The 27,594-nt window shown below is 46.0% G+C and overlaps 1 protein-coding gene across 1 annotated transcript in view; it reads right to left on the reverse strand.

Moving 5' to 3' along the window:
• LOC121925862 (WASH complex subunit 2-like) overlaps nucleotides 1-27,594 on the reverse strand; it is a 65,837-nt gene that overhangs the window by 13,116 nt on the left and 25,127 nt on the right. The window contains exons 5-7 of the mRNA XM_042458435.1: nucleotides 6,420-6,521; nucleotides 5,517-5,642; nucleotides 4,242-4,445 (exon numbers count right to left, since the gene is read on the reverse strand). Coding sequence (XP_042314369.1) covers nucleotides 4,242-4,445; nucleotides 5,517-5,642; nucleotides 6,420-6,521 — 432 coding nt within the window. The remainder of the gene's footprint in view (nucleotides 1-4,241; nucleotides 4,446-5,516; nucleotides 5,643-6,419; nucleotides 6,522-27,594) is intronic.

Below are 27,594 nucleotides of genomic sequence, written 5' to 3' on the forward strand. Positions count from 1 at the left end.
GAGGGGGAGAAAGGGGCCGCTTGGGCCCTTTCTCCCTTGCTTCGCTGGGCGCAGCCGTCTGAAGGCTGTGCCCAGCGAAGCAAAGCGGCACCGCGGACCAGGAAGGAGCTCCGAAACGGAGCTCCTTCCTGGTCTGTGGAAAGGGCGCCCTAGGCGCCCTGCCGCGGATTGAGGACGTCACGTCCGCGCCGCCCCGTCTAGAGGCGGCGCGGCCGTGATGTCCTCACGGCAGCGGCCGTATGGAAGGGCCGCCGCCGTTTAGTGTGTGATGAGCACGCACTAGGGTTAGGGCGGTGCAGAAGCACCACCCTTTTGTAACCCTAGTGCGTGCTCATCACGCACTAAAGTGCCGGTGTGTAACCGGCCTTTGTCTCAGTAAAAGAAAAGATATGGAGGATCTAACTTGAGTGTTGTCCACTCATTTGATCTGCGTGCCAATATAATCACTACAAAGAAAGTCTGTGAAAGAAGTTGTGCACTGCATCTTGCCATGGATTCAAATAGAAATTTTAGGTAGCTGAAAAAGAACCAATTCATCATGATACTAGACCTATATTTGGAGGGTGGAAATAGAGTTACCCCTTTAGAACGGCTTCAACAGTAGGATGGATTAACTACAAAATTGCATCTGGGGATTTGACTTTGGACATTCCCATTGCAGTATATACACTTTCCATGAAACCCAGAATAAATTGTGACTCTAAAAAGTCATTTTTTAATTTTCATTCTTTCCTCCTTAACTACTACTCCTAGTTTGGTGTCATCTGCAAATTTGATAAGCATGCCCTGTATTCTTTCATTCAAGGTGTTGATAAAGATGTTGAATAGCACTGGGCCAAGGACAGAACCCTGTGACACTCCACTAGTCACTTCTCTCCAAGATGAAGAGAAGCCATTGCTGAGCACCCTTTGGGCTTGGCCAATCAACCAGTTAACGGTTGCATTGTCTAGCCCATATTTTACTAACTTGTTTGAAAGAATATCATGGGGGACTTTGTCAAAGACCTTACTGAAATCAAGATATGCTATGTCTACATCATTTCCTTCATCTACCAAGCTGGTAATTTTATTTTAAAAAAAACTCAGATCAGATTAGTCTTCAATGACTTGTTTCTGAGAAAATGATGTTGACTTTTTGTGATTATGGCAACCCCTTCTAAATGTTCACAGACTTTCTGTTTAATTATCTGCTCTACAATATTACCTGGTATTGATGTCAGACTAACTGGTTGATAATTGTTGGGGTCCTCTTTTTTCCCCGTTTTGAAGATGGGGACGTTTGACCTCCCCTCCAGTCTACTGGGATTTTTCCTGTTCTCCAGGAATTCCCAAAGATCATTGTCAATGGCTCTGAGATTACATTTCCCAGTTCTTTTAATAACCTCGGATGTAGTTCATCTGGTCCTGGAGACTTAAATTCATTTAGATTAACCAGACATTCCTCTACTATCTCTTTATTATTCTGTGCTCCATTTCCCCAAATGTGTCCTCTACTCCATTTTACACATGTGGAAGTTTTCTGCTGCTCCAGAGAATAGGACCTGGAACAATGGATGCAAGCTACAGGAAAAGGGATTCCACCTCAACATTAAGAGGAACAGTAAGAACTGTTAGACAATGGAATACACTCCCTCGGGGTGTGTTGGCGCCTCCTTCCTTGGAGGTCTTTCAACAAAGGCTAGATGGCCACCTGTCGGGGTGCTTTAATTATGAGTTCCTGCATGGTAGGGTGTTGGACTGGATGGCCCTTGTGGTCGGTTCCAACTCTATGAATTCCTCTTTGGTGATTTCCCCTTTTTTCCATTTCTAATACATGTCCTGTTTAAAATTGAGCTCCGCTGAAAGTTCTTGAGTTATCTATCCCGGTTTCTTGACACACCCCTTTTTTCCTCCTTATTGGAAATGTTTTAAATTGTGCCTTCAGTCTCTCCCTTTTGAGAAACTCCCATCTGTCCTGAGCTCCCTTCTCTTTTAGTATTCCTGACCATGGGATCACCTCCACTATTTTCCTAAGTTTACTGAAATCAGCTCTCCTGAAATATTGAATGCATGTCTGACTATGCCTGGTTTCTCCTTTCCATTGTATAACAAAATCCAGGAGAACATGGTCAATCCCACCAAAGGATCCTAACACTTTTGCACTCCATTTACTAGGTCAACCCTGTTGGTTAGGATCAGATCTAAGATAGCTGATCCTCTTGTAGCCTCTCCTACCTTTTGGACAATGAAATTGTCTTTGAGGCAAGTGAGGAATTTGCTAGATATTAAAGTTTTGGATGAGTTTGATTTCCAGCAAATATCCGGATAGTTAAAGTCACCCATCACTACTACACCTCTCCTTTCTGAGTGTGTGGTCATCAGTTCTACAAAGGTACCATCCAATTCCTCAGTCTGATTTGGGGGACTGCAGCAGACTACCACAATGATATCTCTGTTGTTTCCCTCCCCTTTAATTTTTATCCAGATGCTCTCCAACTGGTTTCCAGGATTGAATCCTGGATCTCTTCACAGATGCAAACTGCAATTCATCATCCTCTTCTGTTTGGCCTATATCTCTTAAAAATGTCATACCCCTTCATTACTACATTCCAATCATAAGACTCATCCCACCAGGTTTCAGTGATGCCTATAATACTGTATTTCCTTTGTTGTGCTAGGAGTTCAAATTCATCTTATTTCCCATGCTCTGTGCTATAGTTTACTCCCACTGAGTAACCAATTATGGATTTTCTTAGATTTATTAAATACCGTAACTTCTATTTTTGGTAACTGCTAGAAAGTAATTCATTCTTGCAGTATAAACCAGACTAGTTCAGCAATCTACTCAGACCCAACTGAGTGTAAGAAATCAGGACAGCATCATCTGCGTAAAAGAGGACTGAATATTTCTCATTTCCAATTTTAACTGGAAAGTAGTGCTTGTTTCTTAAGAACACAACTACATAACTGATAAATAAATTGGGGGGAAAAAAAAAGGGGGGGGGGGTAACCAGCCTAGTCTTATTCCTTTTGTAACTGAACAGAAGAGAAATGTCCTCTGTCAGTTTTGACTTTCAAGGATGTAAGACCATTCTACATTTTAAAAGCTGTATATCAATGCCCATAGATTGTAGATTGACCCAAATATGTCCCTGTGAAATAGAATCAAAAGTGTCTTCCAAATCAATAAAAACCATATAAACATGGTTTACAATTGTGGCCAGGTATTTATGAAATAGTAATAATTAATTAATTAATTAAAGACTGAGGATAAATAGAGGGCTTGAAAAGGACTACATCTTACTGGAGGACAAGCTGCATCAACAGAAGTGTAGGGGAACTCCACTGATTTGTGAAAGTGAACTGAAGGGAAGTTCTTCCCTGAAGAACTCTTCTTTGGCCTGATCTGTGAGGAAAATGAAACCCCTCACTTACCAAAGAGCTACTTTCTCATCTCTAGCCTGGAAGTTGGAAGATCTGAACGAGGATGTTATCGAAAGATCATTCCAATGGAACTGGTATGAGTGGTCTGATGTTTCTGGGTAACTTGTTCATCTGCCTAGTAATTCTTTCTCATAGAATCATAAAGTTGGAAGAGACCACAAGGACCATCCAGTCCAATCCCCCGCCATGCCGGAACTCATAATCAAAGCACCCTTGACAGATGGCCCTCCAGCTTCTGTTTAAAAACCTTCAAAGAAGGAGACTCCACCACACTCTAAGGGAGTGAGTTCCACTATCAAACAGCTCTTACTGTCAGGAAGTTCCTCCTAATGTTGAGGTGGAATCTCTTTTCCTGTAGCTTGCATCCATTGTTTCAGGTCAGCAGAAAACAACCTTGCTCCATCCTCAATATGACATCTCTTCAAATACTTAAACAGGGCTATCATATCACCTCTTAACCAGCTCCAGGCTAAACATGGCCAGCTCTGTAAGGCTCTCCTCATAGGGTTTTCTATTATTCTCATTATCTCTGTGTTACTGCACTTGTATCTAGGCACCTGATTTCTTGCTTTTACCTCTAGAACCATGGAAAAGGAAAAACTATCAATCTCAGATCTTATATCTCCCCATGTTTTTTAAAACTTTCTTGTTATTTTTTCCAAAAAAGAATCTGTTCTTAACCTACATATACCTCTGACCATCTGGAGGCTAGACCAAAAATGTTAAATTATACTAAAAATAATTTTAGTCTTTAGGCATAATTTGTGATTAGCTGAGTAATGGTGGTTTGTGTCAACATTTTACATAATAAAAATTACCTTGTTGGCATTTTGTAAAGTGTCTGCTTGCATAGGATTGTCAAAGCTGACCCCTGTTTCTTCATTGTTTCCTGTAACAGAGGCTACTTTGGCATACTGTATGTCATGAGGTTCATAACATGGAGCCTTGCGATATGATGCAGATCGCTTCATGACTGAAGTCCCACAAGGCAGCAACATTGCTGGTTTAATATCTAAATTTGTCTTAGAACAGAAAGAGTGATTATTGTCAATGGCAGCAGTAGGTCAGACAAGTACAACTGTAAGATCCAAGAAAGAAAAGAAATAAATTAAATCAGCAAGAATAATCTGAAATCTGAGAGGATCACAGGATAAAAAGGAGAGAAATTATAACAATGTGTGTGGATGGAAGGACAACACATGTACTGTATCTGGCCTCTTTCAGAATTTAGTCCCATGCATAAATCTATCTTTCTGAAAGGAAAAAAACGAGTACATTCAATCAAATATGCACTTCACAGGAACCAGAATGCATGGGCAACAAGAAAGGGCTAAAGTTTTAAGTTTTAAAAAGAATTAATGAAAGATCCACAATTAGAAGGGAAGTATGTTGAGAGCTAAAACCCTAGTAAAATAAGGGCCAAAACAAATGGCCCTGAAGGGGTAGCTTAAACCCGCCCTGGAGAAAGCTGTATCAGAGCTGTGGCAACCACACACTACGGCCCCAGTCTGGCTTTTTGCCGGCTCAAAAAATGCTGCTCCCTTTCAGCCACAGCAGCAGTGGCTTTGTGGCACTCCTGCAGTGTGTGGCATATGAATGCCATGCCACCTGAGTGACACAAAGCTGCCCACCATGTGGATGGGCAGGTGGCTTCATGGTGGCTTGCTGCAGTAACGGTGCTGTCTGTTTTGCCCCTAAATTACTTTTAATTTTCTAATCCAAGTGGATGGCTCATTTTGTTTTCAGAAGGGCCAGTAGATTTCTTTATAAATCAGATTAAAGTAAATGCAAATGAATGTCAGAAGAAGAATGGCAGCCCGGAAAGCAAAGACCCGACCCTGAACTTTCTGACCAGGCCACAATGAAAGGAATGACAGGCATTAGTCTTAAACTGGGTAACATCTATGTATACAGCTCATCCTAGTAGACAGAAAATGGAAATAGCCCAAGAAGTAGTTTAGAGACTAGAAACTCTTGAAGCCTATATTCTAAAACCTATATTCATAGTTAATGCACATTCACATACTTTCCCTCTGTTAGGATGTATAGTTCCACATTTATAAAGCCATTCTCCAAAGCTAGAATTTACAAACCTCAGTAGCCTGTAAACATGATTCATCTTGTCTGATATTTTGACAATTCTCTGAAACCTTATTATGTTCCTCCAAAGAAGAAATAACACTGTCCTTCTTTATTAATGTTTTATTTTCTGCTTCCATCTAAAAAGTAAAATAAAAAGGTGTAAGTGAACATACATAACACTTAAAAGGAAGAAGCTGTACATTCTCTGCATTTGACTCCAGCTGTTAATCTACTGGATCAATCTAAGAAATCTGGACAATGTTCAGTTTTCTGGAAGATTTTTGTTAAGAACATCAGGGAGATTTCCCAAGTTCTGAAACTATTGAAGGAAAATTCCTTGAGTTTAGATTCTTGATTTGATCAATTCAACATTATCTGCACCTGGGAAATAAATTTTAGATTTAATTCTGAATCTGAGGATGGCATTCAAGATGGTTGATGCCTCTAGCAAAAACTCCTTTGCTCTTTTGAAAATACAGTTTTTCTAAAACGTTGAGCACATGTCAATATTTATCCCAACGCATTTTAGAAGTGGAGGTTACTGAGGTAATTGTGAACTCCACCTGACAACCACTTTATGTCTCTTAATCTTTTACAAGCCAATTTCATTCCCTTTATTCCTTCCTATGTTCTAAGTTTTCTTTGCCTCAAAAAGGATACCAAATATTTAAAATCATGTAGACCTGAATAGCTGCACTGTTTGCATGAAGTATAAACAGTATATCTACCCAATATGCATAATTTATTCCAGTTACTGTATTAAGGTTTTGTGGCTTTGGAATAAAGATTTTTTAAAAAGGAATTTCCATGTGATAATATCTAATGTTTGTTGGTGCAAAGCAAGAAGTACACCTTCTCTGTTATTCAAATTATTACTATGCTGTTTCAGTTTATTAAGGTGAAATGGTAAGTACCAAAGGCTTTGTTTTAGAAGAGCTGAAAAGGCTGACATCATCATCATCATCAGTCCCAAAGATACCTCCTGCAGATGACAGTGCTACCCTGGGCTTTGAAACCTGAAATTTAGGGGCGGGGAAGGGAGGGAACGGGACAGATTAGAACCAGTTCTTTATTGAATTCATTTAATTAATTTTGCACGCCCCATTTATGAGAATTTTCATAAACTAAAATTTCTAATTGTAGGTGAGATCTCCTATGGGGGGAAATCATGCTTACAACCCTTCATGTGAAGCATAGGCTGCTACGACCTTTCATTATACAGTGTGTCCGTGTTTTACATGGGCGCGTCATACGTGGCTTTCAGCATATGCTGAAAGCCATGCCAGAAGAGCCTGCCGTGCGCCCCGGAAGAACTAATGGGGCACGTCCCCATGATGCATGTGTGCCGCTGTGCACCACAGGCGTGAGCCCCATTACTTCCTATGGAGCTTCAGTATATGCTGATTTCCCCTTACATAGGGGAAATTCCAGGCCTGCTTCATATAATATAGGCAAGCATGCTTTGAAGGTTCTCTCTTACAGCAAATACATTTATATAATCAACTGATTTCTCAAGATCTATGACAATTTAGCCATAGCAATGAAACAGAAACATACAACAATCTTAAGGCAAGTTAAAATATGAGGAAGTAGACTGAAGTCTACGAAAGCTCATGCTGCCAATTTCTTTCTTTGTTAGCCTCAAAAGTGCTACAAGATCTCTTTACATACTGAGCCTACAGACTGTCTTTGAATTCTATGTAGAAAAGGATCTTTTATCCATAACTGCAAGACTTTTGTATAACATCCTTTCTAAAGTTTGCATGAAATGTTTTCTCACTACAGAAGCATAGGGCCCAGTGTTATTATGATCTGTTTCCTGTCTTGGGGTAAGAGCAGAGATGAAGTGAAATAAACAAGCTTTTACAGCAGCAGTAGCAGTGAACATCTGGCTCCTCTGGGGGCTATGTGAAGAGTTGGGGAAAAGCATGGGTTATTTTGCATGAATAAGATGCTAGAGTGCTTGTACACTAGGGGTGCAAATTCCAGAGTGGACCAGACTAAGTTTTACTAAGGTTGGACTAAGCAGGATATAAAGAGAGGCTGACCAAGTTCCTTGGAGTAATTCCCAGCTTCTGACAGAAAAGAGAGAAGGAAAAGAATAAGCACTGAGAAGCTATGGGAAGCAGCATCAGTGAGAAAAGAACAGTATTATCATTGAGGAAGAGCAAGTAGCAATGCCAGGGAGCAGCATGCAAAACTGAAAGGCCACAAAGAGGCTGCAGTGACGGGAACTGAATGACAGAAAAGGACAGAAGCAACTGCAAGGAGGGTTGAGAAAACAATCTGGAGTGAATCTTCCCTGTCCTCAGTTGAAATCTTTGGAACTGAAATCTTTATTTCTCTCCTGTCTCTCAAACCATGCCTTATGAGGAGAGACTTACGTAGCTGAGTATGTTTAGTCTGGAGAAGAGAAGGTTAAGGGGAGATATGATTGCCCTGTTTAAATATTTGAAGTGATGTCATACTGAAGATGGAGAAAGCTTGTTTTCCACCACAGAGACTAGGACACAAAACAACAGGTGCAAGCTACAGGAAAAAAGATTCCACCTCAGCATTCGAAGGAACTGCCTGACAATAAGAGCTGTTTTGACAGTGGAACACACTCCCTCCGAAATTAGTGAGCATCAAATAACAATCATGCAATGCCTGGAAACGTTTCCCTAAACAGGATGGTCTTCAACTCAGTTTTGAATCTGGTCAAAGTGATGAGGCATGCTTGTGGGGGAAGGAGGTTCCGGGAGTGAGGGCCAGCAAGTGAAAAGGGATGAAGCCAAGACAGGGCAGTGAAAATCCGATGAGACAGCAGACATGGACTACCAGAATGGAGGGTACAAGTGGGAAGGTGAGGAAAAAGAAGGTTTGATAAATAAGGAGGGGCCAGCTCATGCAGGGCTTTAAAAGTCAACAACAAAAGCTTATACTGGATACGGAAGGGGAAGGGGAGCCAGTGAAGGGATGATAATAAAGGAGAGATATGGTAGAAGCGGTGGGCAGATGTAATAATGCGTGCAGGTGAATGCTGGTCAGAAATTAAAGGACAGAGACCTTCCGGTTTGGCCGCGGAGGTGCTTGGTGGTGCGAGACGGTAGCTCTGCACCGCTCACCTTTCAACTGCTGCAAGCCTATTAGCAGAAGGATACTCCAAGTCGGGGAAGACTGGAGTATGGGGCTTGAAGGAGGCTCCTTGCTTATCTTTCAGAGGTTGGACTCTTTGGGGGACTGCCAAAGAAGATAGCGTGGGAACCAAGGCAGCCGTTGCAGCAGCTGTTGCCGAGAGGCACCAGCCAACACGGCAAACTTTTGCTTTGTGTTTATGCCTGCGGGAAGATAAGGAAGTTTGGAGAGTCCTTCAGTGTGAAAATATATTCTCAGCAGTATCTCCTTACCAAGAGGTTTGTGAAGAAAAAAGATAACTTTGAAGTGGAAGGAAGTTGTGCATTTTTGAATGGGTTGAGAAACTCCAAAGACATAGAAAACATTTGGGAAAGTCCGGGGGAACCCCTTTTCCTTCTAATTTCATAAGCGTTTTGTAGATACTTTGTATGCTTTCAGTGGATACAGTATCTAAACAAGAAACTTTGTGGCGACATTAATAATACAGAATTTATTACCCTTCCGCTGTTATGAAAAAGACATTTGAACCTTTTGAAACAATTAGATACAACTGGACATAACTTATTGTTTATTGACTCTGCATGTGAACTGTGGGAGAGAAAAGGGAAAAAGAAAGTTGAACAGGACTGGATTGGACTGGGTTCTTTCTGTACTGTAACACTGTAAGGAAAAATAACAGGAGTGGGGAAAATAACCAGGAGAAATTAACTAACAAACTCAGAAAGGAGCCCTCCATTAACAGCTGAAAAGGATTTGTAATAATAGGGAGTATACAGCCTGGGTTTACATTAAAGGAGATAACGGGGAGCTGAAGAGGAACAGCTGTGATATTTAGTAACTGGATCATTATTAAAAAAATTTTGGGTTCCTGCTCTTTTCCCCAGTTCCGCACTTTTTACGCCGTGTAGGCGATATGAGAATGAGCCAATGAAGAGCAGGACACAGAGGGGAGGATGGGTGGGATTTGTATGTATTCGCAGATGACCACTCAAAGAAATACTGTTACAGGTAAGCAACCTGTCGTTCTTCTTTGTGGTCTCTGCGAATCATACAAATGGGTTCAGACTGACAAGCTTAGGTAAGCGGCGGAGGGAGTGTCCTGAGGCAACTTGAGGTTCACCAGAATTGTTTTATTAACAATAAACTTTAGAATCAAAACCTTGTGTCAGTCATTTTTGTACCAAACCTTAACACCAGGACAGAGGATTTGGAACACAATTCCTGAGCAAGATAAGGCACATGGTCCCTCAGTAACTAATGTAAACCAGATACTAGACCAAAGTGGAGGCCAGACAGGGCCCAGTAAATTTTCAAATTAAACAAGAAGTATATCACAACAATAACCCCTCAACCACATGGGTCATGAACCAGTGCAAACAAATAAATAACACAGTGTGGACATGAACCCCTAATGTAGGTGCTTCAAAGTAGCCCATATTGAGAATTTAAACACCACAGGTGCCAGCAAATTTAAGAATACATGGGCACAGTGTAATCAGTGTAATCCTGAAACCAACACCGCCCTACCAAAGGCTGCATCCCGTTTGGCCCTGACATCCAGTCTGTAATGTTTAATAAAAGTCATTGGTTGGGACCAAACGGCAGCCTTGCAGACATCCTCCAAGGGGAACACATTCAAAAAAGCGGAGGATGCTGCTACCGCCCTGGTTGTGTGGAACCGAACCCTGGCTGGGAGGGGTTTACCCAACAGTTCATAGCAGAGGTGGATGGTACCAGCCACCCATTTGGAAAACCTCTGCACAGATACCGGTAGTCCCCTCTTTGGTTCCGAGTAACATTGAAACAGTCTCTCGGACCGACTTGAAACCGCAGTTCTGTCCAAATAGAAGGCAAGAGCCCTCCTGACGTCCAAAGTATGAAGGTTACATTCGACCTCAGTGGTCAGATCCGGGGCCAGGGTAGGCAAAACAATGTCCTGACACATATGGAAAGCCGAGACCACCTTCGGCAGGAAGGTGATGTCGGTACGGAAGACAACTTTATCCTTGTGGAACCTAAGGAAAAGCTGATCTCTCCGCAAGGCACAGAGTTCGCCCGCACGGCGGGCAGAAGTGATAGCCACAAGGAAGGCAGTTTTCCAAGTCAATAGTCTTAAGTCAGTAGTGGCCATAGGCTCAAAGGGTCTAGATTGTAAGGCAGACAGCACAGCATCCAGGCTCCAAGCTGGGGTCGGTGCCAAGGCAGGAGGATGAAGGTTAGCACAACTCCTCAGGAAAGTCCTTACCAACGGGTCCCTGAAAAAAGAAGGTGTGCCCCCAAACTGAAACTAAGAGCAGATAGCAGAGAGGTAGCACTTGATGGATGTGAGGCACAACCCCGCATCCAACAACATCATCAGGAATTCCAGCACCACGGGAGTCGTGACATGAGTCGGCGAGAGGCTGCTCTTGGTGAGGAACCACAGAAATCTTTTCCATTTGGCAGCGTAAGATCTCTGGGTTGAGGGCTTCTGAGCAGTCAGGATCACCCTCTGCACCGAGTCAGGCAGCGAGGTTAGGGATGGAGCCTCCAAGCCACCAAAGGCAGGTTCTCAATGTCCGGGTGCCGTATCTGGCCGTCCCAGATCGTGAGCAGGTCAGGACGGGGCTCGAGTCAGAGAAATTATCTCCTGGAGAGATGAAGAAGGACAGGTTGCTTACCTGTAACAGTATTTCTTCGAGTGGTCATCTGCGAATACATACAAATGGGTTTCACTGCGCCTGCGCAGTGCTGCTCGGAACCTACTGGAATCACTGGGCAGAGTTTAATCTGCAACATATTGAAACTTTTTGGCGGTAACTCCGCCCACCCGTTATAAGGCCCCTGCCTTCCCGCTCTTTTCCCCAGTTCCGCAATTTTTCCGCCAAGCAGGCGATGGAAAGAGCCAATGAGAGCAGGACACTGAGGGGACGGACGGGTGGGATTTGTATGTATTCGCAGATGACCACTCGAAGAAATACTGTTACAGGTAAGCAACCTGTCCTTCTTCTTCGTGGTCTCTGCGAATCATACAAATGGGTTTAGACTGACAAGCTAAGGTATGCGGCGGAGGGAGTGTCCTGAAACCAAAGCTATGGTGAACCAAAGGTATATTTATTACACAATAAACACCTTGAACCATAAAAAGCATCAGTCTTTTTTGTTCATGGAAGGTAAACATAGCAATAACATTGCTAGACCTGAGTAGGGAACAAGAGGTCATGCAAGACCGGTCCCATAACCAACCGACATAGAACAGAATGTAAACAGTGTCAACTGTACATAAATCAACACACAACCATCAGTAGTGCAGTCAATGCAACCCTGAAACCAACACAGCCCTCCCGAAAGCTGCGTCTCGGATGGCCCTGGTGTCCAACCTATAATGCTTGATGAAAGTCAGAGGTTGGGACCAGACCGCGGCCTTGCAGACATCCTCCAAGGGAATCCCCGACAGGAATGCAGAGGATGCTGCCATTGACCTTGTGGAATGAGACCGAACCCTGCCAGGGAGAGGTTTGCCCAACAGTTCATAGCAGAGGTGGATGGTACCAGCCACCCATTTGGAAAACCTCTGCGCAGACACGGGCAACCCTTTCTTCGGTTCCGAGTAGCATTGAAAAAGTCTCTCGGACCGACTGGAGGCAGCAGTTCTGTCCAAATAAAACGCCAGTGCTCTCCTGACATCAAGAGAGTGGAGGCGTCGCTCCGCATCCGAAGTTGGGTTGGATGCGAGAGTGGGCAGCACAATGTCTTGGCACATGTGGAAAGCAGACACAACCTTCGGCAAGAAAGTAATGTCTGTCCGGAGGACCACTTTGTCCTTGTGGAACCTCAGGAAGGGCTGGTCCCTCCGCAAGGCACAGAGTTCGCCCGCACGGCGGGCAGAGGTGATGGCCCCAAGAAAGGCGGTTTTCCAAGTCAGTAGTCTCAAGTCCGCTGTGGCCATCGGTTCAAAGGGCTTGGATTGGAGAGCTGACAGTACTGTCTCCAAGTTCCAAGCCGGTGTTGGTCCCGACACAGGAGGATACAGGTTGGCACAACCCTTCAGGAACCCCTTCACCAAGGGGTCCTTGAAGAAAGAAACCCTCCCCCCGAACTGGTATTTGGAACAAATGGCAGACAAATAGCATTTGATGGATGTGAGGGACAGCCCCTCATCCAAAAGTGCCATCAAAAACTCCAGCACCACTGGAGTGGAAACTTGAGCAGGAGACAAGCCCTTTTGGTCAAGGAAGAGGCAAAATCTCCCCCATTTCAGGGCATAGGACTGCTGGGTGGAAGGTCTTCTTGCAGCCAGGATCACCGTCCTCACCGACTCTGGCAAAGCAGTCAGGGCTGTATCCCCCATGCTACCAGCGGTAGGCTCTCGATGTCTGGGTGGAGAATCCGTCCGTCCTGGATCGACAGCAGGTCCGGACGAGGGTCGAGACGGAGGAAGCATCTCCTGGAGAGGTGGAGAAGGGATGCGAACCACGGCTGTCTCGGACACCACGGGGTGACCAGGATCGCATGCGAGTGGTCTGTTGTCATCTTGGACACCACTCTGATGATGAGAGGGAACGGAGGGAAGGCGTAGAGGAGCTCCCCCGTCCAGAGGAAAGCGAATGCGTCTCCGAGGGATCCGTCCAATCGCTTCCTGGAGCAGAACTGGGGACAGTGGCTGTTCCATTTGGTCGCGAAGAGGTCGATCCGGGGGGTTCCCCACCGGTCAAAGAGGTCGCTGACCATCTCGGGATGGAGCCTCCACTCGTGGCACACCGATGGAGATCTGCTGAGGCGGTCTGCCAACTCGTTGTCCTCCCCGGGAAGGTGGATCGCCTGGAGGAGGACGCGTCTCTGGATGCACCAATCCCAGATGCGGAGCGTGAGGTCGAGCAGGGTCCTGGATCTGGTGCCACCTTGCTTGTTGATGTAATACATCACGGTGGTGTTGTCTGTCCTCAGGAGGACCACCCTTCCTGTGACAGCGAACTCGAACGCCCTCAATGCCTTTTCCACTGCGAGCATCTCCAAAGTGTTGATGTGGAGGAGCTTGTCTTGTGCGGACCACCTGTCTTTGACGACGAGGTCGAGCAGGTGGGCGCCCCATCCCTCCAGGGATGCATCGGTTGTCAGAGTCAGTTGTGCCTGGGGCTGATGAAAAGGCATCCCGGTGCAGACGTTGCCGCTTTGGAACCACCACCTGAGGGAAGCGGCCACCGGTCTCGGTACCGTGAGCCACCTTGACGGAGGGTCCTCCAACGGAGAGAAGACGGAGAGGAACCAGGATTGGAGAGGACGAAGACGAAGTCTTGCCCAAGGGGTGACAAATGTCGTCGATGCCATGTGGCCCAGGGCGACTTGAACGTCTCTGGCTCTCATCCTTCTGTGGGAGATGCACGGCCTGAGGGACGTTGTCAGGGCCTGAAACCGGTCCGGAGGGAGGAAGGCCGAGCAACTTTCGGAGTCGAGGATGGCCCCGATGAACTTGACCTGCCTGGTCGGTGTGAAGTGGGACTTTTCCCTGTTGACGACCAGTCCGAGGGAGTCCAAGAGGCGCAAGGCAAAGGCAACTGCCTTCTGTAGCTCGCCTTAGGATTCGGCTGCAAACAGCCAATCGTCCAGGTAGGGAAAAACCATGAAGCCCTTCTGATGAAGGTATGCCACCACCGGTGCCATGCACTTCGTGAAGACCCTTGGGGCCGTGGCCAGACCGAAGGGAAGAACGTTGTAGTGGTACGAGTCGGAGCCGACAGCGAAGGCGAGGAATCTCCGGTGGGACTCTCGGATCCCGATGTGGAAGTAGGCGTCCTTCAGGTCGACGGTCGCGAACCACAGGCCCTGGTGGAGCAGAGGCAGAATGGAAGCCAAAGTTACCATTCGAAAGCGACTGTAGTCCAGGAACAAATTCAATTGTCTCAAGTCCAGGATGGGCCTAATGTCCCCATCCGCTTTCGGTACCGTGAAGTACCTGGAGAAAAAGGCCTGAGGACATTGGTTGGGCGGCAAAAGGGAGATTGCCCCTTTACCAAGCAAGGTGCGCACTTCGTCGAGAAGGGTGTCCGAGGGGGGAGTGGACATGAAGGCTCCAGTTGGAGGGAGCTCTTGGAACTCGAGGGCATAACCCCTACGGACGATGCTGAGAACCCACGAGTCCGATGTTATAGAGGCCCAGGTGTTAACAAAGGGCCTCAGAATGTCCAAGAAGAAGGGGGGTGAAGGAGAGACGAAGCGCGCTGCGTCCCTTCAGGTTCTCTTCTTCCCCTGGTCGGTGTCCTGCCGGTGGGACTTGCGGTACCGAGGCGGAAAGTTGCGACGGCCAGAGGAGGAGGAAGACTGCGAGGGGAAGCGGTGTCTCTGGGAGCCCTGTTGCTGGGACTGCCGATCCCGGGAAAAGGTCCCCTGTGACTGACCTTGCGGCTGCCACGGGCGCTGACGCTTCCGGAACGGAGAGGCCGGTGCTCAGGACATGCCATGCTTCTTCGCCGCCGCCTTCATCCTGAACTTCCTGTTCAGGCGGTCGTCGGTCTCGGCGTGGAAGAGCCCGGTCCCGTCGAGCGGCATGTCCTCGATGGCCGCCCTGACCGTAGGGTTGAGGTCCGAGGCCCTCAACCAGGCGTGGCGTCGAAGTGCCATGGATGCTGACATGGCCCTCCCCAAGCAGTCTGCCATATTCCTGGAAGTGGTGATGAGCCAGCTTCCTATGGAATGAGCCTCGTCTCTGATCTCCACCAGCTGCCTCTGGATGTCATCTGGGACGGCCAGGATGAGGGGGGAGATCCGTTCCATGAGGGTCTGTATGTAGGCCCCCATGCAGGCAGTGTAATTGGCAGCCTTGACCCCGAGGCCGATGCCGAGTAGGTCTTCTTGGCCAGTCCATCTATCTTCTTCGCCTCTCGGTCGACAGGGGAGGTTGCCTGCATCGGGACGAAGCTGTGTTGGGCTCCCTCCACAATCGCAGAGTTTGGCCTCGGGTGGTCGGCCAACCAGGGACAGCTCGCCGGAGCGACTCTGTAGAGCGATTCCACCTTGCGGGAGGGCGCCGTCAGGGTGGCCGGGGAGTCCCAGGACCTCTTCACGATGGTCTGGAGCGAGGGAAGGAGAGGCAGGCAAGGCGGAGTAGGCACTCGTCCGTGCACCCGATGCTCAACCGGGTCCTCCGCGTCGTCTTCCGGAGAGGCGAGCTCGATGTCAAGGGCTCTCACCATCTTGACGACGTGCTCGGTGAAGGACCGGACGTTGTCCGACGGGGAAGACGGCTCGGGATTATGCATCCTCTGGGGTGAGGCCGACCCCAAGAGGACATCCTCGTCGGAAGGAGCTTCAGACGGGAGCAAGGGTTCCTCGTCGGAGTCCAAGTCAGAGGAGAGGGGGTCTGTCACCCTGACTTGAGATCCCGGGCGGGTTGGGATGAAGTCCGTCGAGGACCGTGAGCGCCTGCGAGGTGGAGATGGAGATCTCTCGAAGACAGACACGGTCGGGACTGATCTCGACGAGGTGCCGTGGCCTGTAAGATGGGGGTTCAGCCTGGTGAACTCCTTCACCGCTTTTTCCTCCGAAACCGATAAATAGTACCGGCCAGACTGGGAATCAAAGAACAGGTCCGGTATCTCCTGTCTGCGGGGCCGATCATCCTCGTTGTCGGTCCCAGAGTGGGAAGGCAACCGGTGTTCCGGCGAGTGAAGAAAGGTGTCTTCCGTCCCGTGGACAAAGTCCATGGTGGGCTGAGGCGGTGGCGTGTCCGGTACCAGAGTCCATCGATCCCCCAGCGCAGGTTCCGGATCGCGTGGAGCCTTCGAAGTGGAAGCGCGGCCCTGTTTTGTAGAGGAGCGCTTCTTATCCTTTGCCTTCGGTGGGTCGGATGTGGGCCGATCCTTGGAAGGCTTGGACTTCTTCGGGGCAGGATCACGACCCGACTTGTCATGGTGTCTCTTCTTCCCAGGCTTCGCCTCTTCTGCCGGGAAGAAGGGGTTGTCCGGGAGGTCCAGGAGGACAGCAGCCGCTGCCGACGAGGAAGGCCTTGGAGACTTTGCCCCTTCCACAGGCGCAGCCAGCTCTTTTGGCTTCGGAGCATGGCGCGATGCCTTGGATGCCTTGGAGGATGAAGGTGAGGCGAGATGGACCTCCGGCTCGGTAGCCTTCTTTGAACGCGAGCCCTCCAATCTCCTCGTCGGTTTGGAGGCCGGCTCGGTACCCTCAGTCCCTGAAGACTTGTGGGGGCGCTTGGAGGGTTCGTCGGTGGCGCTGGGCGGTTTGGAGCCACGGGCCACATCGGAGGTGGTGGAAGGGTTTGTCCCGGCCGGGACACACACCACGCTGGGGACGGTGGTCCTCCCAGACGTAACACTGGACACACTGGCCCGAGAGGACGAGGCGGGGGGCGTGGAAGGCGGGACAGAGGATGACCGCGAACCTCCCTCCTGCACCTTACCCAAGGCAATCGCCGAAGTGAGCCGGGATTCACGGTTTTTCCGGGCCTGGGACGAGAGGGATCGGCAGAGCAGGCAGGCCTTGGTGTCATGGTTCTTGCCAAGGCACAGCAGGCAGGAGGAGTGCGGGTCTTGGACGGGCACCTTGCCCCCGCAAATGTCGCACTTTTTGAAAGGTGCAGGCATTTCCAAGGTCGACAAAGCCAGAGGAGAATCCGGAAACGAGGTCAACAGTCCGAAAGTCCGAAGTTACCAGGGGCGGGAGACAAAGAATGGTCAAGAGTACAGTCCGAGGTCAAAAACGAAAGTGATTCCAAGCAAGCAAAGCAAGCGAAAGTTCCCTGAAGCAGCTAGCGCGGCGGAAAAAAGGAACTGGGGAAAAGAGCGGGAAGGCAGGGGCCTTATAACGGGTGGGCGGAGTTACCGCCAAAAAGTTTCAATATGTTGCAGATTAAACTGCCCAGTGATTCCAGTAGGTTCCGAGCAGCACTGCGCAGGCGCAGTGAAACCCATTTGTATGATTCGCAGAGACCACGAAGAAGTGATGGGAACCACGGCTGTCTCAGCCACCAAGTGGTGATGAGGATCGCCTCTGGACGGTCCGCTGTCATCTTGGAAACTACTCTGGTGATCATTGGAAACGGCGGGAAGGCATATAGCATCTGCCCTGACCAGACGAAACCGAACGCATCTCCGAGGCAGTTCTTGCTTGGTGTCCGGGAGCAGAACTGGGGACAGTGGCTGTTGCGAGCGGTCGTGAAGAGGTCGATCTGAGGGCTGCCCCATCGGTCAAAGAGGTTGCTGACTGTCTCTGGATGAAGCCTCCACTCATGACAAGTGATCGAGGATCTGCTGAGTTGGTCCGCTAACTCGTTTTCGTCTCCCGGCAAGTGAATTGCTTGGATAAGAATCCCTCTTGGAACGCACCAGTCCCAAATCCGAAGCGTGATGTTCAACAGAGTTCTGGACTTGGTGCCCCCTTGTTTGTTGACATAGTACATCACAGTGGTATTGTCCGTCCTGAGCAAAACCACCTTGCCGGTCACGCTGGGTTTGAAGGCCCTCAAAGCTTTCTCCACTGCAAGCATCTCCAGCATGTTGATGTGGAGACACCTCTCTTCCTGGGACCATTTGTCTCTTATCACGAGATCAAGCAAGTGCGCTCCCCAGCCTTCCAGCGACGTGTCCGTCGTAAGGGTCACCTGTGGCTGTGGCGGAGTGAAAGGCATGCCGACGCAGACGTTGTGGGAGTCTAGCCACCACCTTAGAGAAGAGGCCACAGGTTTCAGGACGGTGAGCCATTTGGAAGGCTGATCCTCCATCGGGTCGAAGACCGAAAGGAACCAAGCTTGAAGAGGGTGGAGGTGAAGCCTTGCCCGTCGTCGAAGCCATGTGTCCTAGGGCCACCTGAACATCTCTGGCCCTCACTCTTCTGTGGACTAAGCAGGACTTAGAAATGGTCTCGAGGGAGATAGGTGATGCATCGCACGGAGTCGAGGACAGTGCCGATGAACTTGATGTGCGTGGATGGAGTGAGATGGGACTTGTCTCTGTTGATGATGAGCCCTAGGGATGTCAAAAGGTCTAAGGCAAACACGGTTGCCTCTCGAAGCTATTCTTGCAAGGTGGTGGTGAAAAGCCAGTCATCCAAGTATGGGAAAGCCCTGTAGCCTCTTTGGTGTAGGTATGCCACTATCGGGGCCATGCACTTGGTGAAGACCCTCGGTGCCGTGGCAAGACCGAAAGGAAGGACGTTGTAGTGGTAGCCGTCGGTACCAACGGCGAAGGTGAGGAATCGTCTGTGGGACTCCTGGATTCCTATGTGGAAGTAGGCGTCCTTGAGATAGATGGTCGCGAACCACAGTCCCTGATGGAGAAGGGGCAGGATAGAGGCCAGGGTTACCATACGGAAACGGCGATAGTCAAGGAATTGATTCAGGTTCCTTAAGTCCAAGATCGGTCTGATGCCCCCATCTGGCCTGGGCACAGTGAAATATCGTGAAAAGAAGGATCCACGAAAACATTCAGATGCAACAGGTGAGATTGTGCCCTTGTTAAGTAAAATGCGTACTTCGTTGAGAAGGGTGTCCGAGGGTGGGGTGGAAACAAAAATCCCGGTTGGAGGGAGTTCTAGAAACTCAAGGGCATAACCCCTACGGACGATGTTCAAAATCCACGAGTCGGATGTGATACAGGCCCAGGTGTTGACAAAGGGCCTAAGAATATTAAGGATGGAAGGTGGGGAAGCGGCAGAGATGAAGCACGCTGGAACCTCTCAGGACCTCTTTTTGGGCTGGTCGGTCTCCTGTTGACGGGTCTTACGGTATTGACCGTGTGTATTACGTCGACCAGAAAAGGAGGAGGACTGCGAAGGGTACCTCAGTCTCTGGGATCCCTGCTGCTGAAAGGGGCGGTTGTGTTGATAAGACCTCTGGAACTGACCTTGGGTTTGCCAAGGGCGCTGTCTCTTCCTGAATGGCGGGGTGGATGTCGAGGACATGCCATGCTTCTTGGCAGCCGCCTTCATTTGGTACTTCCTGTTAAGTCTTTCGTCGGTCTCAGCATGGAAGAGCCCGGACTCATCAATTGGCATCTCCTCGATGGCCGCACTAGCATTGGGGTTGAGATCGGAGCCCCGAAGCCAAGCGTGGCGACGGAGGGCAATCGAAGCCGCCATCGCTCTGCCCACATAGTCCGTCATATTCTTCGAGGTCGTGATGAGCTAACTACCTATGGAGTGGGCCTCGTCCCTGATCTCGACGAGCTTGCGCTGGACCTCATCTGGCACGTCAGGGATCAAGGGAGAGATGCCTTCCATAAGCGTCTGGACGTATGCCCCCATACACGCATTGTAATTGGCGGCCTTGGCAGCAAGGGCAGCAGCAGAGTAGGCCTTCTTCGCCAGAGCGTCCACCTTGTTAGCTTCACAGTCCCCTGGCGACGTGGTTTGCTTCTGTGTGAAAGTCTGTTGAGAACCTTCCACAATAGTTGAGTTCTGCTTCAGATGCGACGCCAGCCATGGACAGCAGGAGGATGAAATCCTGTACAGGGACTCGACCTTGCGAGACGAGCACACCAGAGAAGTGGGGGAGTCCAATGACCGCTTCAAGATGGTCTCGAGAGAAGGTAGCAGAGGGATTGACGGGTGAGTAGGCACTTTGCCCTGTACTCGATGTTCGACGAGGTCTTGGGCACCATCATTTGAGTAGGAGAGCTCGATGTCAAGGGCGTTGGCCATCTTAATAAGATGCTCTTTAAATGAGTGGATGTCATCAGTAGGGGAGGCTGGTTCTGGGCGATGCATCTCTTGCGGAGAACCAGGGGGTGACAGCTCCATCTCAGACAGTTCTCCTGAAGACAAAAACATGTCAAGATCGGAGTCAGGCTCCGAGAGCTCCTGCTGAGCAGATGGGCGCACCGAGTGGGAAGGTTCTTTAGCCGACACCGGTACCGTGGATGTTGTCGATTTGGACGACTGGCGCGAGGAGGTGGCCGGTGGGTGTTTGGGCACTGTCGCCGCTGGTCTTGGTATATTGCACCCTGAATGCCTAGATGAGAAGCATTCAAAGGCATGTTCCTTGGAGACGGACATGTAGTTTCAGTCCGTCTCCGAATCATAAAAGAAGTCTGGGTCTTCCTCCAGGACATCGTCCCGCGTGGATTTCGGGACCAGAGTGGGGGAACACCGTCCAGAAGACACCAACTCTTCATCACCGGAGTGGATGAAAGGCATCGTGGAAAGGTCCAAAGGTCTGGCAGGAAGGTCCGCCTCGGTCCAACGATGAGATGTGTCGGGCTCAGATGGAGCCCTTGGAACAGAAGTCGCAGTTGGCTTCTTAGCGGCCTTCAAAGGTCGGATGACTTCGGTGCTTAGCTTAGGCCTCTTAGAAATCGGATCCGGATCGAAGAGATTGCCAACAGACGTCGACTGTGGGGTCTATCCCAAACCATGCTTTCTCTTCTTAGGGGAGTCTCGGTCATCATGGTCCCGCGGTCCATCCTTCTTGGCAGAAGGTGCAACATGTGCAGACTCAGGATCGGAAGGCTTGGGAGCCTTAGAGGACAGCACAGAGTCCGAAGACCTGGACTTCTTAGAGGAGTCCTTCAAGGCTGAGGTGGTCTTAGAGCCCAAGGTCGTCTTAGAGTCCGAGGCTTTGGTCATGGTATCATGCCTCTTAGGATCCTTTGGGGTCGATGCGGGCTTGCGGCCCGGGGTCTTGGCCGAGACCTTGGAGCTGGAGCCTGTCGACAAGGACTTATCCTTCTCCTTCCGAGCAGTGGCGGAAGACTCAGAGGAACCCCCAGTGCCTGAGGTCTTCTGAGGGCGTTTGGAGGACTTGGTGGTGGCGCTGGGCCCGTCAGGGCCACGGGCCACAGAGGTGGCGGTACTGGGTAAAGAGGAACCACGGGCCGCATCGCTGGAGGTGCAGAAGACACGCTAGCAGGACTCTCCCGGACGGGTGCAGAGCCGGCTGTCGGGCCTGAAGATGGCCGGGGATCCCCTTCCTTCGATTTCTTCAGGACGCCCTGGGCAATCGCGGAAGTGAGCAGAGATTCCCGGTTCTTTCTCGCCTTGGACGTTAGGGACTTACAAAGTGGGCAAGCCTTGATGTCCTCCCTCCCCAAACAAAGAAGGCAGGAGGAATGGGGGTCCTGGACCGGCACCTTACCGCCACAGACGTCACATTTTTTGAATGGAGCCGGAGACATGGTCGAAGTCGAAAGCGAAGCCAGAGTCAAAACGATTCGAAGTCAACAGTACACAAGGAGAATACAATAAAGCAAGTCAAAAAAACGGTCCGAGGTCAAAATTTTCCAGTGATTCAGTCAAAAGAGTTAGCAAATGCAAGCAAAGTTCCCTATACAGCAGCCAACGCGGCGGGAAAAAGGAACTGGGGAAAAGAGCGGGAAGCAGGAGCCTTATAACGAGTGGGCGGAGTTACCACCAAAAAGTTGCCATATGTCGCAAAGTATGCTTTGCCCAGTGATTCTAGAAGTTTCCGAACAGCACTGCGCAGGCACAGTGAAACCCATTTGTATGATTCGCAGAGACCATGAAGAAGAAGTGGTAGAGAGAACGGAGAATTTAGAGAAAAATGCAAAAGCAATAGAAAGACTGCAAAAGAGGGAGCAACAAAACAATCTCTTGCAGGAGATAAGGTACAGGGAGAGAGCTATTAAGGTAAGAGGAAAAAAGAAGAGCAAGATGAGAGATTATACGATAAGATTATTCTGATACAGTGGTACCCCGGGATACGAAAGCACCGCCTTACGAAATTCCCGGGATACGAAAAAAATCCATAGAAAAAAACTGTTCCGGGTTACGAAGGTTATTTCGGGTTACGAAAAAATTTTTGGTGCTTTTCGGCGCTTTTTCGCACGAAATCGCGGCTTTCCTGCGCTAGCGCCTATGGCTTTTTCGGCTTGCGAAGGTTTTCGGGTTACGAATGGTGCCGCGGAACGAATTAAATTCGTAACCCGGGGTACCACTGTACTAGGTAATTATATAGAAATTGATGAAGATCTGATGGAGGTACAGATAGATAAAATCTTTAGAGTGAATTCAAAGATAGCCAAAGAAAAAAAATTGGACAGAGATATTACTGTATGTTTTACGAGTTCTAGGATGAGGGAAAGGATCCTGCAAAGGAATTATGAAGAAAGGTTAATTGCAGAGGATAAGGTATTTGAAATATACAAGGATTTGCCACTATAAATAATTAGGAAGAGACAAGAATATAAATTCCTCACGACATTATTGCCAAAAAAAAATGACATTCTTTATAGATGGGAAAAGCTGGAAGGAGTAGTGTTTAGCTATCAGCAAAAAAGATATAAGATAAACACTATTGAACAAGCAAGAGCCTTTTATGAAAGATTAAATAAGAAAAACAGAGAACAAGGGGAACGAAATAGTGAAAGAGACAATAGTGGTTCTAGAAACCCGTCAAGACAAGGAGAGGATACCCCATAGAGGAAAGAACAGGATAAGGACAATAGTCAAGCATTTAGAGGAGCAGATAAAGAAGCTAGCAATATAGGATTCAATAAAACAGGAGAGGAAGTCCCAGGTGGGGAAAAAGAGGAATTGGTGAAAAGAAATTAGAGAAATATAAGACATACAGAAAAATAAAACCATCCGGCTGAAAATTGTCTCATGGAACATAAAAGGGATAAATCAAGAGAGGAAGAGAAAACAGATTATGTATGCATAGTCTGGAAAAATGATTTTGATTTGGTGTGTTTGCAGGAAGTAAAAATAAGAGATGGGGATATAAAATACTTAAAGAATAATAAATTAGGATTTTATTTTGTGCAACAATAAACAAAAGAAAAAGAGGAGTAACAATGTTTGTTAATAAAAGATATGATGCTAAGCTGCTGAAAAAAGATGAGGATGGTAGGTTTGTATGTGTTGAGTTTTTAGTAAACAATGTAAAATATACAGTTGTAAACATATATGGTCCGTTAGAAAATAAAGAAACCTTTTCCCGGAGTTAAATTTAAATGGGAGTAAAAATATAGGCTGGAGATTATAAGAAGACATTTTGGATAACAAAGGCCTGTTACAGACAGCCAAAATAAAGCTGCTTCGAGTCACAGTGGAGGTATGGTGTTTCAACGATGCATGCGTCCTAAGACTCCAGAAGCAACACCAAAGCCACGCTCCAGTCCTTAGGGCTGATGGCGTGGTCAACTTCTGGACTCTTAGGATGCATGCATCATTGAACACCATACCTCCACTGTGACTCGAAGCAGCTTTATTTTGGCTGTCTGTAAAGGCCAAAGATTTTGTAAATACAGTGGTGCCTCGGTTACGAAATTAATTCGTTCCGCGGCACCGTTCGTAACCGAAAAGCCTTCGTAAGCCGAATGCCATGGCGCTAATGGGAAAAGCCGCGATCTGTGGAAAAAAAAGCCGAAAAAAGCACCAAAAGTTTTTTCGTAACCCGAAAAAACATTCGTAACCAAACAAATAATTCCTATGGGATTTTTTCGTATCCCGAAAATTTCGTAACCTGGGTATTTCGTATCCCGAGGTACCACTGTAGGATGAAAAAAGAGTTGAAAATGTTCTTTAAAGAAAACATGGATAAAGGCACCAAGATGAATAAAGCATAGACAAGAGGATTATTAACCCAGAGGATGAGAGATATAAAAAGGTTAGAGAAACAAAAAGAAGATAAAATAAGGAATGAACTTAAAGTTAAAGAAGAAAAATTGAAACCAGCAATGGGGGATAAGAAAATAATAAATGAGATAAAACTCCTAAAAAAACAACTAGAAAAAAAAGGTAATAGAGGAAATAGAACTTAAAAAAACTTAAAATCAATTTGAAAATGCTAACAAAATAAGTCGCTAGATGGCGAATAGATTGAGGAAAGAGAGGGGAAAATTATAACCAAAATTAGGCAAAATGATAAGATTATGAAGAAACAAGGGAAAATTAAAAATGTATTTGTTAACTATTTCGAATGCTTATTTGAAAAACAAATTGAGCCCCCTTTATGGGAAAAATATTTAAAAGAAACAATAGCTAAACACAATACAGTAAAGATACAGATTGAACAAAAAGAATCCTTAAATTAAAATCACGATTGAAGAAATCGGAAATGCAACAGGAAAATTAAAAAACGGAAAATCTCCTGGTATAGATGGCCTTACCTCTAAATATTATAAGGTGTTTGGAGAGGAAGTGACAGAACCTTTAAAGGAAACTTTTAATTTGATACAGACAGAAGGAAAACCAGAAACATGGGGAAAAACTATAATATCTCTAATACCAAAGGAGGGTAAAGATAAACAATTAGTGGCCAATTATTGACCCATTTCATTGATAAATAATGATTATAAGATTTTAGCATCAATAATGACAGACAGACTCAAAAAGATTCTGATGGTAAAAATAGAAGATCAAAATGGATTCCTACCAGGGAGGCTGATAAAAAATAATATTAGGACCATAATTAATGCTTTGAATTATTATAATACCCATAATGAGAGAAAAGCAGCCTTGCTATTCAATGATGCACAGAAGGCTTTTGACAGCATCAGCTGGAAATTTATGTCAGAATTAAATAATCCAAATGGATATGGGCGAGAACTTTGTTAAATATGTGACAGAAATATACAAAAATCAGACAGCTTGTTTAAAAATCAGTGGTGAATTATTGAAGGAATTTCATATACTAAGAGGGATGAGGCAAGGTTGCCTGTTATCACCATTGGTGTTCATTGTTGTGTTAGAGTTTCTGTTAAATAAAATGAGAAGTAACCCAAGGATAAAGGGACTTAAGATAAAAGGGGAACAAGTGAAGGTGAGAGCTTATGCAGATGACTTAGTTGTAATATTGGAGGACCTGGTAAACAATATAGAACTTTAATGAGTGATTTAAATTGGTTTGGAAGGCTCTCAGGATTTAAGATTAATAAAGGGAAATCTGTGATAACTAAAAATTTGACTAAACGGAAAAAAAGATACTGAGACAAAAAACAGGTTGTAAGGTAGAAAACAAAGTGAAATATTCGGGAATTTGGTTGTCCAATAATAATATGAACCTTTTTGACAACAATTATAAAATAATGTGGAACAATATACGTACAGAAATGGGTAGATGGTCTAAACTAAACTTACCTATTCTTGGTAAAATAGTTGCAATAAAAATGACCATACTCCCTAAGATATTATTTCTATTAATTAATTTACCAATTAACATAACATCAAGGATTATAGAAGATTGGAATAAAGAACTTAAAAATTTTATTTGGAAAGGAGGTAAAGCTAGAATTAAATGGAACATCTTAAAGGAAACGAAAGAGAGAGGGGGATGTGCGATGTCGGAGTTAATGCTATACAGATGGGCATGTAATATGATATGGTTACAGGACTGGATTAAACTGAATAATAAACGAACATTAAATTTAGAAGGACCAGACTTAAGATTCGGGTGGCACGTGTACTTATGGTACAATAAAGCTGCTGTGTTAGAAACATGGAAAGCTGTAAAGATGAAATTTTATTATAAAATACCAGGATGGGTATCATCTCAGGAGGCCTTTGCCAATAGGTGGGATTCAGGAAAATGTTGGCTAAAATATAGAGAATTAATAAAAATGAATAAAAAACAAGAAATTTCCATAAAATCTAGAGAGAAATTAATAAAAGAAAAAAAAAGAAAGAAACTGGTACAGTTATTATCAAATAAGAAACAGGTTTAATGAGGATATGAAGATTACAGGAATTGAGATAAAACCAAATGAATTGGATGATTTGATAATGAAAGCGGATGAGGGAAAAAAATTGGTAAATATTATAAGCTATTTAGAGAAAGAGAACTAGAAAAAGAGCCAGTAAAACAATACATGATCGAGTGGGCAAGAGATATAGGGCATGAAATCCCCTTAGAAGCCTGGGGGAGAGCGTGGAAAAGAACAAGCACATTTACCAAATGCCAAGACTTAAAAGAATTTTTTTTGAAGATTAGTAATAGATGGTATTATACCCCTGTTAGGATGAAAAAAATGTTAGAAACGGATAAATGTTGGAATTGTCATAAGGAAAGAGGCACGATGATCCACATGTGGTGGAAATGTGAAAGAATTAAAGGGTTTTGGAACGAGATACATAAAATAATCCAACAGATATTTAATATAAAGTTTAAGAAAAGACCAGAATTATACCTATTAATTATGACCTGTTTTTTGAAGACTGATGATGAGAAGGAATTATGGAGAATAATATTATATTTGATTATTCTTGCCAGGAAGATGATAGCACAAAATTGGAAATCGGAGGAGTTACAGATAGATGAGTGGCTGATAAAACTTAATGAAATCAAAGAGCTTGATAAACTTTCATATATTTTGGAGGATAAGAAAAGGAATAATATAGAAAAGGAGTGGAGACAGATTGTGACGTATTGGGAGAAGAGATGGGGTTTGGATGGAGATCTGGTTTAATTGTATTTTGGTATGCTATATGTTGAAAATTTTTGGAACAAATATAAAAGTGAACCAGAAGAAGGAATAATTTCAAAAAAGATCAAAGTTAAATGGTAAATATAATTGGGAGAATACATTGTGATGTACATTCCTTTTAAAGATATAGATAGAACAATTTAACAAGTAAGATTTTTTTAAAAACAAGATATATGTTATGATATGTTGAATAATATTGGAATGTAAAAAAATTTTTTCCCAAGAAACAATAAGAAAGTATCAACACACAAAGGACAATAAAATGGGAAGGAAAGAAGAAAAAGAAGATAAAGAAGAGAATGTACTTATAGGTTTTAATATGTTTTTGTTATATGTATATAGATATGTTGAACTAATAAATAAAGAGTGTAAAAAAAAAAAGAAATTAAAGGACAGAGGTGAGAAAGAGGAAGCCCTGCCAGAAGGAGATTACAGACAACTAAAGCATGGACGAGAATCTTGGCAGTAGAGGCAGATAGAAATGGTCGGATTTTGGCAATATTGTATAGAAAGAATCTACATGCCTTAGCTGTGGCCGGGATCTGGGGGATACACGACAGAGAAGAATAAAACTTATAAGAATAAAAAATAAAAAATAAAACCA

Source organism: Sceloporus undulatus, chromosome 3 (assembly GCF_019175285.1).
Source record: "Sceloporus undulatus isolate JIND9_A2432 ecotype Alabama chromosome 3, SceUnd_v1.1, whole genome shotgun sequence".
Lineage (NCBI taxonomy): Eukaryota > Metazoa > Chordata > Lepidosauria > Squamata > Phrynosomatidae > Sceloporus > Sceloporus undulatus.